At 42.5% G+C, this 16,128-nt stretch overlaps 1 protein-coding gene across 1 annotated transcript in view; it reads right to left on the bottom strand.

Annotated features, from left to right (window-relative positions):
* Positions 1-16,128, bottom strand: part of elk3 (ETS transcription factor ELK3) — a 122,763-nt gene that overhangs the window by 7,227 nt on the left and 99,408 nt on the right. Inside the window, exons 3-4 of the mRNA XM_048554544.2 lie at positions 7,673-8,473; positions 3,730-3,852 (exon numbers count right to left, since the gene is read on the bottom strand). Of these exons, the coding sequence (XP_048410501.1) occupies positions 3,730-3,852; positions 7,673-8,473 (924 nt within the window). The remainder of the gene's footprint in view (positions 1-3,729; positions 3,853-7,672; positions 8,474-16,128) is intronic.

The raw sequence follows: 16,128 nt of genomic DNA, 5'->3' as shown, positions 1-16,128 counted from the left end.
CTTTCATAGGATATGGGCATTGGTCAGCACTGGTCACCCATTTGTAACTGCCCTTGAACTAACATTTCAGATGGCACATAAGTGTCAACCACAGTTTAAAAACCAAAAGAACTGTGGATGCTGTAAATCAGGAACAAAAACAAAGTTGCTGGAAAAGCTCAGCAGGTGTGGCAGCATCTGTGAAGGAGAAAACAGAGTTAATGTTTTGGGTCCAGTGACCCTTCCTCAGAATTGCAGTTCCCCGAGTTCTGAGGAAGGGTCACTGGACCTGAAACGTTAACTCTGTTTTCTCCTCCACAGAGGCTGCCAGACTTGTTGAGCTTTTCCAGCAACTTTGTTTTTTTTCAGCCACATTTTGTTGAATCACATGTAGGCCAGACCAGGTAAGAATGGCAGATTTCTTCCCCTGAAGAATCTGAGTGAGCCAGATGGATTTTTACCACAATTTTATGGCCACCATTATTGACAGGAGCTTTCAAAGCTAAACCTTTCTGGTTGAATTTAAATTTCACTGGCCGCTGTGGTTGGATTTTAACCCACGTCCCCAGAGAACTTGCCAGGTTTCAGAATTATTGGACCATTGATGGAACTTGGAACAGCACAGTACAGTACAGGAACAGGCCCTTCAGCCCACTATGTCTGTACAAACTATGATGCCATTCTAAACTGATCCCATCTGCCTACCCTTGGTCTATATCCCTTTATTCTCCTCCTGCTCATGTGTCTGTCTGAATGCCTCTTAAACATCGCTAACATATCTGCTTCTACCACCTCCTCTGGCAGTGCATTCCAGGAACCCATCATCCTCTGTGTGAAAAAGCTTTCCTCGCACATGTCTTTCAAGCTTTCTCCCTCATTTCCACCCTGGAAAAAGACTCTGATTTTCCATACTATCCATGCCACTCATAATTTTATATACTATCAGGTTGTCTCCCAGCCTCTGATGGTCTAGTGAAAACAATCTAAGTTTGTCCAACCTCTCTTTGTAGCTAATACATTCCAATGCAGGCAACACCCTGCTAAACCTCTTCTGCACCCTCTCCAAAGCTTCCACATCCTTCCTACAGTGTGGCAACCGGAACTGCATACAATACTCCAAATGTGGCCTGACTAAAGTCTTATACAGCAGCATGACTTGCCAACCTTTATACTCAATGTCCCAACTGATGAAGGCAAGCATGCTGTATGCTTTCTTTACCATTTTATCCATTTCTGTTGCCACTTTCAGGAAGCTATGGAATTTTACTCCAAGATCCCTCTGTACATCAGTGCTCCTAAGGGTTCTACCATTTACTGTGTACTTTGCTCTTGCATTTGACTTCCCAAAATGCATCACCACACACTTGTCCAGATTAAACTTTATCCACCATTTCTACGCTCAACTTTCCAATGGATCTATATAGAGTTATAGAGATATACAGCACTGTTACAAACAACAGAGGTCCCAGCACTGGTTACTGTAGAACACCACTGGTCACAGGCAACCAGTCAGAAAGACTCCCCTCTATAATTGCCCTCTGTCTTCAATGACCAAGACAATTTTGTATTCATACTCATAACTCATCATGCATTCCACGTGACTTAATCTTCTGGACCAGCCTACCATATGGGGCCATATCAAACGCTTTAGCAAAGTCCATGTAAACAACCTTCACTGCCCTACCCTCATCAATCATCTTCATTACACCCTCAAAAAACTCAACCAAGTCCGTGAGACAATATCTACCCACATTAAGCCATGCTGATTATCCCTAATTCTCCGAATATGAATACATCCTGTCCCTAAGAATCTTTTCCATTTAATTCCCCAACCACTCATGTAAGGCTCACGAACCTATCATGTCCTGGGTTATCCCTGTTGGCCTTTTTAAACAAAGGAATAACGTTGGATATTTGCCAGTCTCCTGGGACCTCACCTGTGGCAACAGAGATCTTTGTATCCTGTTTAAAGGCCCCAGTAATCTCCTCCTTCACCTCCTTCAACATCTGATTGATCCTATCAGGCCTTGGGGATTTATCTATCTTAATGTTTTTCAAGCACCGAACATCACCTTCTTCTTAATACGCCCCAGAATATCAACATATTCCTCTCTAATCTTACCACTGTCCATGTCCTTCTCCTTGATGAGTACCAAAGGAAATTTCTTATCCGGGGCCTCAACCACTTGCTCTGGTTCCATGGATAAATTCCTTCCTTTGTCCTTTAGTGGGCCTACTCTTTCCCTAGTTATCCTCTTGCTCCTAATATACATATAAAATGCCTTGGGATTCACCTTAATTCTACTCACCAAGAACATTTTATTGCGCCCTCTAACCTTCATAATTTCTTGTTTACGTTCTTTGCTGCTTCCTTGATATTCCTCAAGGGCCTTTTTTGATTTCAGTTTCCTAAACCTTACATATGCTTCTTTTAACTTGAGACTAAACTTTCAACATCTCGTCATCCAAGGGTATCCAAATTTTGCCATTCTTATCTTCTTTTATCCTCACAAGAACATGCTGACCCTGAACTCTGATCAACTGGTCTTTAAAAGACTCCCACATCGGATATCGATTTACCCTCAAAAGTCCGTACCCCAATCTAGTTCCTCCAGTTCTTGCCTAATACTGCTGTAACTAGTCTTGCGCCAATTTATCACTTTCACCCGAGGAGCAGTCTTACCCTTTTCCATAATTATCTTAATACTAATAGAATTATGATCACTGTCCCCAACATGCTCCTCCACTGAAACAGATCAGCTGGCTGGGTTCGTTCCCCAATTCCAGATCTAATATGGCCCTTTCTCTAGTTGGATTGTTACATATTGTTTCAAGAAACCCTCCCGGATATACCTAACAAATTCTGCCCCACCCACGCCTCAAAATGGAGTCTCAGACAACACTGGGGAAGTTAAAAGCACCCACTAAAACACCCATGATCTGCCTACATACCTGTTCCTCTATCTCTTCCTGGCTAATGGGAAGCCTATGGCACACCCCATTTTAGTGAGCACACCTTTCTTATTCCTGAGTTCTACCCATATGGCCTCACTGGATTAGCCCTCCACGAAGTCCTCAGTCAGTACAACCGTGACCTTCTCCTTGATCAGTAACACAACTCCCCGCCCTCTTTACTTATTATCACTGCGCCACTGTCTCCTTGTGTAGGCTGGCATGTTCCAGAGATTCTGCCAAGTCACAGGGCAGGTAGTGCCACTGTCAGCTGTAGCTACTCCTGGAGGATGAGGATGTATTGTTGGTGGGGAGGGTATCAGCCAAAGGATACCTGGGGGTACCAGGACTGCCGGAGTGGAGAGGCATAGGGTCCACAGGTGCTGGTGGTATTATCACTACAGCTCCTCTAGGCTAGAAGTGCCTACCAAGGGAAGGGCCTCCAGCCCCTGACCCCCACAGACCAGAGGGTTGGCCTTGTAATTCCCCTGGAGAGTTCCCCAATCAAACCTCTGCTGCAAAGAACATTGAATCAGCCAATTGCCTCCTGGCGGTCGGCTCATCTGCTATCACTGGCACAAAGGATAGCAGTGGGAAACAAGCACCACTCTGTGGCCTTCTCACATCATTTCTTCAATCCGTCTGCCTCCAAGTCCATCCCCAAAGGAACCGTAACGTCTTGTCCAAGAACTGTTTTAAAGGAACATTCAGCAACACAATCAAGCTTATGGCAGACTTAACTCATAAAAACATCACAGGAGATGGCCCTGATAGTAACGTTTAACAATTCACACATACCTGAAATAAAGATCCAGGCCCCTGGAGTCTAGCAGGACTCAAGGGAGCCACTGGACTTAACGTACTCCAGAAATGAATACTGGAGAGTAAGGGGCTTGGAGTCAACAGAATGCCATTAGGTGTCTATAATGATAAAGTGAAAATGTAATTAGATTAATCAATAAGTCAACTTGTCAGCAGTGGCAGCACTTTCATCAGGGATCTTGAAGGTTTGGGGTCGATGATCCTTTACAAAGACCTAGCTTGATAATCCTGTGCCATACTGAAGGAGTGCCACACTGTGCTAGAAGCTGCTTTGTGGGTGGCATGTTAATTCAGAGCTCCACCCACTCTCTGAGGTGAATGTAGAAGACCCTGTGGTCATTCTCACTTTGTTTCCCTGGTTGGTCAGCTTAGAACCAGGGACATAGTGTCAGGATACGGGGTATGCCATTTCTGGCTGAGATGAGGGGACAATTCTTCACTCAAAGGGTCATGAACCTGTGGAATTCTCTGCCATAAAAGGCTGTGGAGGCCAAGTCACTGAATATATTCAAGGAGAAGATGTATTTCTAGAAATTTAAAGGCATCATGGGGTATGGAGAGAAAGCCAGAATATAGCTTTGAGATAGAGGATCAGACGTGATGACAGCAGGATGAATGTTTGTGGGATCTTGTTGTGCACAGAGTGGCTACTGTGACAATGATATTCCAACAGTAACCACAGTTGAAAAAACTCTTATTTAGCTGTGACATGTTTTGAGGCATCCAGAAATCATGGAAGGTGCCAAAGAAATGCTTGTCCTTTTTCTTTCAGTGGACCCAAATTAAATAATTAATTTTCTTGTATTTTAATCATATTAACAACGTAAATAATATGCCAGTCACAGCCCCCATTATAGATATCTGCATCAAATATTATATGTGAACAAATTGTTTAGCTTTGCACCAAATAATGAAGCTGTAACTTGTCTGAGCTTGGGCTTGTACAATTTTGGAACTGAGCTCTCTATCAGTTCATTTAAAAATGATATTTATTATAACTTATTGAAGGAACGAAGAACGAATAAAGCATTTGTATTTGTGAAGAGCCTTTTACAAACTCAAGCTACTCAAGAAAATATTCAATTAAATAAGTATCATTGAAGCATTGTTGCTGTTGTAATGTAGAGAAACACACCAAATAATAGAAGGAAGGCCCTGCAAACAGCACTGAAATACATAACTAGGAAAATTATAAACTGCTTTAAGGAGGAGATAGAGTTCAGGTATTGGTGAGGCAGATTCCCAAGAAGGGAAAAGATAGGGCAAACCAAACTAGAGCTCCCTAAGTGATAGATAGTAATATGCAGCGGAAAACATAGGGGTACTCCAAATGTCAGGTTGATACCACAAGTCAGATCCAAGGTGAGTATGGAGAGTTTAGAAGTGAAGGTGATAAAGATCAGAAAGGCAAAGAGTGAATATGAGAAGAGGCTGGCAGCTCACATAAAAGGGAATCCAAAGTCTTCTACAGATACTAGTGATAGGTAGGTTTCTTTTGATGCCGAAGGTTGGCACTACCTGCATTTTCTGATTTCTAGTAATGATTCAAATTTGCATGTGCAGGATATATTTTCAAAATTTTCAAATGGCAAAGAACATAGAAGCATTGGGAATTGAGAAAGATAATAGTGAGTTTTGAGAAGATTTGTAGCTCAGGTTGAGTTTCTGGATGTGAGTTTGCTCGCTGAGCTGTAAGGTTAGTTTTCAGAAGTTTCGTCACCATTCTAGGTAACATCATCAGTGAGCCTCTGATGAAGCGCTGGTGTTATGTCCTGCTTTCTACTTATCTGTTTAAGTTTCCTTGGGTTGGTGATGTCATTTCCTGTGTTGGTGATGTAATTTCCTGTTCTTTTTCTCAGTGGGTGGTAGATGGGCTCCAAATCAATGTGTTTGTTGATGGAGTTCCGGTTGGAATGCCACGCTTCTAGGAATTCTCGTGCATGTATCTGTTTGGCTTGTCCTAGGATGGATGTGTTGTCCCAATCAAAGTGGTGTCCTTCCTTATCTGTATGTAAGGATACGAGTGATAGTGGGTCATGTCGTTTTGTGGCTAGTTGATGTTCATGTATCCTGGTGGCTAGCTTTCTGCCTGTTTGTCCAATGTAGTGTTTGTCACAGTTCTTGCAAGGTATTTTGTAGATGACGTTCGTTTTATTTGTTGTCTGTACAGGGTCTTTTAAGTTCATTAGCTGCTGTTTTAGTGTGTTGGTGGGTTTGTGGGCTACCCAGCTCGGCGAGCAAACTCACATGAGGAAGATAATGATAATCTTTAAGAGGACAGACAGGTTGTCAGAAGGAGTAGGAAACTGGAAGATATAATTCAAGGTACAGAAGTGTGATATGTTTTATACATTCGGTTGGCAGAGTGAAAAGAAACAATAGAAACGGCATCTTTTTCTGAAGAAGGGTCCAGGCCCGAAACATCAGCTTTCCTGTTCCTCTGAGGCTGCTTGGCCTGCTGTGTTCATCCAGCTCTACACCTTGTTATCGATAACGGAGTAAAGGTTATATCATTCCAAAGGAGATGAGCAACCTGGGCCTAATTGTGCACAATGTATCTGAGTAGATGATAACAGGACAGATTCATAAAGCAGTGTATGAAGCTTATAGCATCTTATGCTTTACTAATAAAGGCATACAGTAGAAAAGCAAGAAAGTTATCATGAATCTTTATTAAATATTGGTTTAACTTTAACTGGACTAGGTGTGCAATCAGGGCTCTTCACTTTAGAAAAGCATGGGCAAGCATAAGATTATAGACTGATTGCGCCCGTAGAGAACGTTAGAGGGAATGATAGGCTACAGAAACTGGGGCAGCTGTCCCTTGAACACAGAATGTTAAAAGGAGATATCGATGTTAAAAATAATAAGGGGTCTGTTCAGAGTAGGGAATGAGAAACTATTTCTGTTGGTGGAATAGACAAGAACCAGAGGACTCTGATGTAAAGTGATTGGCAAGACAACCAGAGGTGGGATCACAAAAATCCTTTTCTACTCAAGAAATTGTGATCTGGAATGCACTGCAGAGCAGAGGGGTGAAGTCTGAATTAGTTGTGGCTTTCATACAGTGTTAATAACTGAAGGGAGAGTAAACGGCAAGGCTATGCAATCAGGAGAGGCGGTGGAACTAGCTGAACTGCTCTTGCAAAGAACAGCACAAGCCTAATCGGTCTCCTCTAAATTTACAATCCCATAATGTGGAGGGGGAAAGGTTTCAAATTGTACAATGGGATCTTTTACATCCATTTGTGACAGCAGCCAATCCAGCCTGAAAGGCAATGCAGAACTCATGCAGTATTGCTTGGAGCATGTGCTGAAGTCTCTGGACAACAAGGGAGCTTCTGACTCTGATGAAAGTGCTACGCACTGAGCTACAACTGACACACATTAATATTTCAATCTGTTGAACAAAAAGAAGTATATAATATTTACAAAACTAAACTGAAGCAAGTGATCAGGGTAAAGCTTGTAGTCTATCTCCTGGAGTCTACAAGCTGTCAGATACAAAAATAATTAAACTGATGCAGTTTTCAAAGGTTTTCTGAAGTTTGGGATGAGTGTAAGGAAGCTGCTCTCTGTATCAAATGGTGCTCTGGTGAACCTTGGAGGGCACTGCTACTGTCACTGAGGGTGAGAAATTATTGATCCAATCCATAATGCTCGTATTCATTCTGTTAGAGACAACAAATATATTAAGAAAAACCTGATTCATAATCCGAGTGGAATATTGTATTCATATTCCACTACGAAGATGCAACTTTTTAAGAAAATCTAGTGAGTAGAAATTGAGAAGTTTTTAATTCACTTGCTGTGATTTAACATCATAATGCAACACATATTAAGACACCAATGTGTAAAGATCAGATTTAGTGCTGAAAACATCATCTATTTCAAACCAGATGTAACCAAACAAACTAACCTGCGCAGTGAAGAAGGCAGGAGTGAGGGATCCAGAAGGAAGTGCTGGGCTGTTGAGAGCAATTGAGCCAGCATCAGTGTTGGTTATGACTAAAGGAGGAGCTGGAATCTCCAGGCCTTTGGGTTTCTTAGCTTTTGGCAGATGGCTTTGTCTCTGCTCAGCTGGACAGGGCGATTTGGCCTTCGAACCTGAGGAGAGGTTTAGGGGCTGAACAGACTGTTCTGAATCGAACGCATCAAGTTCAATAATGCATGCCTTCTGGTACCCCGTTGAGGAGGAGGTATTTGAGGACGACGAAGCAACAGGGGAATGACGTGATGATAAAGGAGGCGATGTTTTAGAGGCGAGAGCAGTGAAGAAAGATGACGCGACCACAGCTTCCGGGGATGGAGAATGTGACGATGGAACAGAGCTGATAGGCATGGTAATTGGTGTTTCACTTTTATTGGCTACAAATCTTATAACAGTTCTGACCTCCTCGGAGGTAGGTTTCCTTGCAAGTTTCTCTTCTGGCTTTTCCATTTTGATTGACTTGAAAAAGTCAGACCTATTCTGCAAAGAGTTAATGGTGAAAGAAGTATATAATCCAGAGTGGATATAATCATTGCGACTGGGACTTCTGCCACTAGATAATGTTATTTGCTGGTGATCTCTGCTCTCTGAAATCGATGGAGTGTCACTATCCCTGAGCAAAATATTTTCCCGACTGGATTCCAGTGAGTGAGGATCCATTTTTAAAATGTCTGGAAATGAGACAAATTTGTAAACAAACTTCTGTCCAATCACCTTCTTAATAATATTCTGTGGAGGGAAAGGAAAAAAAAGTCATTAGATTTTGAACCACTATTCAAACCACATTTGAGTTAACAAGTGGTAATATACTTTACAGGAATGAAACAAATCAGACAGGAAAATTGGTTGGCTGTTGTATTTAAGACAATGGATGAAGAACCAATCTCTAGGAGTTTCCAGAGGAGTCCCCACTCTATCAAAATAACATAAGCTGAAATTTGATACAAACGGATAAAACTTGTTTCGGATAGAGCTGGAGAAATCCCAATGAAATTCTCAGCTCTTCTTTCTGTATTGATTGGCTTTATTCCACCTTCTGTGATCTTTTTTAACCCAGTCCATTGGGAGTGGACCAACTTGTAAACGTTTGGTTAGTTTTAGAGTGAATAACAAACCTCATGTTGTTGTAATTTATCTCGTCTTGACTGTTCTGGAGAGTCACTGTTTAGGATTGGAGAAGGTAGAGGAGTGTAGGAATTGGGGTGGTACGGTGGCTCAGTGGTTAGCACTGCAGCCTCACAGCGCCAGGGATCTGGGTTCAACTCCAGTCTCGGGTAACTGTCTGTGTGGGGTTTGCACATTCTCCTCGTGTCTGCATGGGTTTCCTCCGGATGCTCCGGTTTCCTACCACAGTCCAAAGATGTGCAGGCTAGGTGGATCGGCCATGCTAAATTGCCCGTAGTGTTCAGGGGTGTGTGGGTTTTAGGGGGATGGGTCTGGGTGGGATGGTCCAAGGGGCAGAGTGGACTTGTTGGGCCAAAGGGCCTGTTTCCACACTGTAGGGAATCTAATTGTGTGGAAAAAACCAGATTACTAACTTCAAAGGGAAATCTCTCATGGGAAGACACAAAACCTGTCTCCTAATAGACTTGGCAAAAATACTGCACTGGGCACTGGTGACATTTAAACAGTATTGTGTGATCAAACAAAAAATGGTGACAGCACTCTATTTAACTGACAGAAACCTATGCAAAACAGATGAATTAGCCATAGAACAAACAGATTGACCCTGGGTTCTGAGGAAGGGTCACTGGACCCGACACATTAACTCTGCTTTCTCTCCACCGATGCCAGACCTGCTATACTTTTCCAATAACTTCTGTTTTTGACCCTGGGGCACTTCGCTTTGTATATTCATCAAAAAGAAACTCCATTTCACTTTGGTCTGATTCATGGGAATCACTGCTTTCGGCTATTTACGCTAGCTACAAACATGGGTTTTCCAGAAACCGTCATCACCCACATTCTGGTACTGTTTCCTGCCCAAGGATGGCAAGATCCTGTGTATGTAACAGCAAACATTTATTCTGAATACAGTCCCACGTATGACCCACACCAGCAAGTGAATCTTATCCCTTCTATGGAGGGCAGATTGAGTAATTCTCAAAAGCTAATACACAGACATTCACAAATTGCCAGAGAATTTAGGTTAGATTCATAAACTAATGTCTGAGATTTTCAGGCAGACATTCTCAGATACATAACTAGTTACTAAAACAATTATGCCACCTAATACTGGGCACAATACCTTGGCCTGCCGGTGGCTGAAGCCACAATTAATGAAAAACTAATTTATAAACCAACTTGTTCCACTTTGCATTGAAAGCTATTTCTAGGTCACTCAAAGAAAGAAGTATGCTGACTGGTCACCTGAACCTCTTTATAGAGAGAGTGGGATTTGGAGTTATTAATAACTGTAACTTACAGATACTGCCTGCAACAAAGTCTGCACAGTGCAGCGAGGAATGATCATGAGCATTGTGCCATTTGTATATCCATCCAGACTCTGGTAGAAGACTCATGAGGGCTTTAGGGAAGCCAATGTTGCTCCTTTGTTTAAGCAGGACAACAGGCATAATCCAAGGATTCACAGGCCAGTGAGCCTTACATCAGTGGTAGGGAAATTATTGGACAAGATTCTTAGGGACAGGATTAATTCACGTTTGGAAAAGAATGAACTTATTAGGGATATTCAGCATCGATTTATGTGCAAGAGGTCTTGTATCACAAATTTAATTAAATTTTTTTGAGGATTGGACAGTGGTTGGAGTCTACAAGGACTTTACTCAAGCATTTGGCAAGGGCCCTCATGGTAGACTGGTCCAGAAGATTAAGTCACATGGAATTCATTATGAGTTGCTAAGTTGGATACAAAATTATCTTGGCCATAGAAGGCAGAGGGTAGTTTTATGTGACCAGTGGTGTTTCACAAGGATCAGTCCTGGGATCTCTGGTGCTTGTTATATATAGTGTGTGTGTATAAATGATTTGGATGAAAATGCAAGTGATCTGATTAGTAAGTTTGCAAATAGCATGAAAATTGATGGAATCATGGATAGTGAGGCAAGTTGTCAAAGGATACAGCAGGATATAGATCACTTAGAAAGTTGGGCAGAGAAATGGCAGATGGAATTTAATCCAGACAAGTGTGACCTGATGCATTTTAGGAGGTCAAATGCAAGAGGAAAATATACAGTAAATGGCAGGATTTTTAGCACATTGATGCACAGGGGGATTTTGGTGTATAAGTCAATCAGAGGATTGGATAGGGTGGACACTGACAGTCTTTTTCCTAGGATGATGACATCATCTTGTACGAAGGGTCTTAAGATTTAAGACAGTGTCAGAAGCAGGTTCTTTACTCAGAGAGTGGTAAGGGCATGGAACAGCCTGCCTGCCAATGTAGTTAACTCAGCCACATTAGGGGCATTTAAACAGTCCTTGGATAAGCATATGGATGATGATGGGATAGTGTAGGGGGCTGGGCTTAGATTAGTTCACAGGTCGGCGCAACATCAAGGGCCGAACGGCCTGTTCTGTGTTGTATCTTTCTATGTTCTATGTTCTAAATCAATAGTTCCCTGAAAGTGGCAACACATTTGGATAAGATGGTAAAGAAGGCATATGGGCATACTCGCTTGCATCAGTCAGGGCACTGAGTATAAAAGTTGGCAAGTCATGTTGCATCCGAACAAGACTTTAGTGAGACCACATGTGGAGTACGGTGTCCAGCGTGGGTCATCACACTATAGGAACGATATGGAGGCTTTGGAGGGGGTGCAAAAGATGCTTACCAGGATGTTGCTTGGATTGGCGTGTGTTAGCTATAAGGAGAGGTTGGACAAACTCGGACTGTTTATGCTAGAGCATTGAAGGCTGAAGGGCGATTCGGTAGAGCTATTTAAGATTATGCGGGGATCGGATAGGGTGGATAGTTGGAGTCTTTTTCCCAGGGTGGAAATATCAAATACTAGAGGGCATATGTTTAAGGCGAGAGGGAGAATGTTTAAAGGAGATGTGTGAGGTAAGTTTTTTTATACTCACCATGCCTGGAACGTGTCGCCAAGGGACATGTAGAAGCATGTATATTAGCAATGTTTAAGAACCATTTAGACACACACATGAACAGGCAGACAATAGAGGATACAGGCAGATGGGATTAGTTTAGAATGGTAACATGTTCTATGCTTTATGCTAACTCTCCTAATCCTTTTTGAAACAGTACCACAGATCTTTTACATTCAACGAGCAAGCAAATGGAATTTTAGTCTAACGATGGAACTGAAAGACAGCATCTCTAACAGTGCATTGCTCCCTCCATGCTGCACTGGGACTTAGATTAGGATTTTGTGCTCAAGCTCTGTGAATGGGACTTGACCCTGGAACATTAAAGCCACAGCTCTGTGGAGTCCAGTTAACATGGCCTTGCTAAGAACAATTATTGCTACTTCCAGCAGAAGAGGTCCATGGTGCTTCTGGCTCAGTGTAGAGAGGATAGACTGAGCTCTAACCCACCAGGGTCCATGGTGGGTTGATGCGCACAGCAAGTTAGCATTGGCAAAATGTTAACAATTGCCAAAAAACATTGGTGCCAAACTATGCATCTAACCCACCTGCGTTTATTCACACACCATAAACCAGGACAGGAAGGTCTGTGATTCACATTCAAGTCCTGACTACTACTTTCACCCTGCGTTCTGGCTTAAGTGACCAGGAGAGGTTTTCCTGGGCTGTCTGAAATTCACCAATCATACCATGTGAGAAGACAGTGAATTGACAAAAATGTGAAATTAACAAACTGGAAAACCATTAAATCCTCTCAGCTTAGAGGTGCTTCCGGGCTGAGTGACAGGATTTTACTTGCAGGATGTGTTCTGAGAGTGTGGCTACATTGCTTTGGAAGTGATTTCCAAGGCTTCTTGAGGGGGAGGGAAGCAAGGATCCTTTTGTTACCTTTGATAGTTATTAGACTGATTTGATCTTCCTCATTGTAAGCATTCCCTGCAGCATGGGAGCACTGGGGAGCTAATGCAGCTCCATCTTAGACCTCTAATAAGGAACAGAAGCGTCAACAACCCAGGGAACTACAGTGCCCTCACCAACCACATTCCAGTTGACAGGGTGGAGGATGTGGACGTAAAGCTCCAGTTTGGAGGAGAACAGACAACGAGCAGATCAGTTTCCTGGACGCAAGGGTGCCTCAGGGGTTTCTGTTTTCTCTGGCTGATTGGTGCAAACATCTGTGGACTCCTGGATGAAGAATTTCTGTCCAGATTTAGCACAGCCTTGAAACTCAGCAATACCATCACCTTCCATAGAGCCGCTGGCAACAACTGGAAAATGTCACAATCTGCCACCCAGGAGACCAAATGCCAAGTTTGCCACAGCCAGCAGATGCTGCCTTTGCTGCTCTTCAATGAGCTGAAATCCCACCAGTTTTCCCAAAATTGGTCAATGCAACCAAAATGGCATCTTTCTGTCCCTGGTCCAAGAGTTCAGCGGCTGACCTCGAGGAACATCAAACTCAGTGACCACAATATCTCAACAGTACGCTTACTGGAACTTTAATTTTGTTCCATCACACATCAATTCCAAGTCTAAGACAAATCAGTGTAAATTTGGCAATTGGCTGAATTGTGATTTCAGGAAGCACAATTACATCATTCCTTGCATCATCTGCAACGGCAAACATATTACCGCACTCATTCACTAGGTTACAATGTCTACTCAACATCAAATTCACGGCAACTAGAGGATGATCAAAAATTTCCTGCGTTGCCACTGACCCCGGGAATGTATATTTTAAAAGACCCAACTCGAACCATTAAAATACTGAGCCTAAAGGAAGGACATGGATTTTCAGGATGTCTGCATCATAGGAGGATAAAAAGGTTTCTTCTTTTGTGGGAAGCGGATGTCACTGGCTGGGCCCAGCTTTTATTGCCCATCTGTCATTACCTTTAAACTGAGTGCTTATGCAACCATTTCAGATGATAGTTAGGAGTCTGTGGGTCTAGAGTCACATGTAGGGCAGACAGGCAGCTCTTGTTCCATTAGTGAACTAAGTGGATCCTTACTGGTTGCCAACTTTTAATTTCAGATTTAATTGAATTCAAATTTCTCCAGCTGGTGTGGTGTGATTTGAATCTGTGTCTCCAGGACATTACCCTGGGGTTCTGGGTTATTAGTCCAGTAACATTACCACTACACGAACACATCCCTCCCTCCATTGTTTTCTCCAGCGAAACTGCCCCATACTATTCTCGAGCAATGCTGCAAGTCATCAACTCACCACTTAAAGAGAGGCAATGGCTTAGTGGTATTATCGCCAGACTATTAATCCAGAGACCCAGGCAACCTGGGTTCAGATTCTGTCGTGGTAGTTGAATTCAATAAATATCTGGATTTAAGAGTCTGATGATGACTATGAATCCATTGTTGATTGTTGGGGAAAAGTGAAAACCCATTTGTTTCACTAATGTCCTTTAGGGAAGGAAACTGCCATCCTTACTTGGTCAGGCCTACATGTGACTCCAGACCCACAGCAATGTGGTTGGCTCTTAACTGCCCTCTGGGCAATTAGGGATGGGCAGTAAATGCTGCCTGGCCAGCAACACCTCATCCTGTGAATGATTTAAAAAAGAAATACTCATTTGCAGAAGCTTAGGTTGGTGAAGGTTAGCTTCCTTTCTCACTGGACAGGCTTGGCCTGTTGATTGCAGAAGTACAGAGAATTCTAACAGAGAGGAGTTTGTATGTAAAATGGGCATTTCTCCCAGATTTTTCTCTAGAATTGTGAAGAGTGAGACCTTGTTCCATCAAACTCAAACATGGAGAATCAATTGCTTGGGTCTAGTTTGTGAAATCACACAAAAGAGACACTAAGAATTAGAGAACCTCCTGAAAGTGAGGGAGTTGAAAGAATATAGAACAGGTCTATGGAACAGGAAAGGGGACACTTTGACATCAGAACATTATGAGTGATTCCTCCAAATTGACAACAGGATGAGGAAGACAGGAAGGCTGAGAGGAAATTTGATAAAGGTTGTCAAAATCATGAGCAGCTGGAAAGAGTGCATAGGAGAAACTGTTCCCTTTTGTAAAGGAAAAAGAATGAGAGGGCATGGATTTAAAGTGACATGCAAAAGAATTAAGGGTATCACGAGAAAAGGCACTCTCACCCAGCGAGCAGTTAGGTTATGGAATGCACAGCCGAGAAATGTGGTGGAGGCCGTTTCATATGAGGCATTCAGGACAATATTGGATTAATATATTTAGATAGAAATGGTATGCAAGGATATGGGAAAAAGGCAGGAGATTGGTACTAGATAACAGAACCGACATGATTAGCTGAGTGGGGCTTCCTTCATCACTATAGCAATTCTGTGAGATGAACAACGTTTGTATCTTGTAAGTGAAGTTGGTGTTAATGTTGATGATTGGAAGCTGAAAGATTTGAAACAGCTATGAGATAAATCAAAAATCAGAACCCACAAGATAATAATCTTTGGATTATTGCCTGAGCCATGGGCAAACTGGCGCAGAGTAAATAAGAAAAGTGGTTAATGCGTGGCTCAAACATTGGAGTGGGTGGAATGGGTTTCAGTTTGTGGGGCAATGGCTCCAGTCCTGCGCAAAAAGGGAGCTGTTCTACTGGGCTAGGCTTCACTTAATCCTGAAGTTGTCGACTTGCTCGCCGAGCTGGCTGGTTATAGTTTAGACATTTCGTCACCATGCTGGGTGATGTCATCAGTGCGGCCTCTGATGAAGCGATTTTATTCTACTCTGCTTAGTATTTATATGATCTGGTCTGCTGAGGTGTTTCGTGTCATTTCTGGTTCTTTTTTGCAAGGGTTTGTGTATGGGGTCTAATTTCAAATGTTTATTGATTGCAATACGGGTGTAAAACCAGGCCTCTAGGAATTCTCATGAGTATCTATGGTTGGCTTGAACTAGGATGGTCACATTGTCCCAGTTAAATTGATGGCCTTCTTTGTCCGAACGCACTGAAATGAGGGAAAATTTGTCGTGTCATTTTTCTGCTAGCTGGTGTTCATGTATCCTGATCCTAATGATGACATTAAATGCACTAAATTGAAAGAGACACACCACTTCATCAACATCGTATTCATCAGGGTCAAATTTACAAGAGAAGAAGAAAGTAACAATCAACATCCGTTCATATATGTCAGGGTAAAACGAATGAGATCCCAACAACAGTATATGGGAAGGCAACCCACACTGATCAAATCCACAATTTCCACGGCAATCATCCCACCGTCCACAAACAAAGCTGTGTAAGGACACTATTCAAATTGGCCACAACACACCTGAACTCTGCAAGAAGGAAGAAGAGCACCTATACAAAAGTGTTCACTATCGAT

This window comes from Stegostoma tigrinum, chromosome 25 (assembly GCF_030684315.1).
Source record: "Stegostoma tigrinum isolate sSteTig4 chromosome 25, sSteTig4.hap1, whole genome shotgun sequence".
Lineage (NCBI taxonomy): Eukaryota > Metazoa > Chordata > Chondrichthyes > Orectolobiformes > Stegostomatidae > Stegostoma > Stegostoma tigrinum.
The sequence above is the reverse complement of the archived record's forward strand: the minus strand, read 5'-3'. Positions and strand labels throughout refer to the sequence as shown.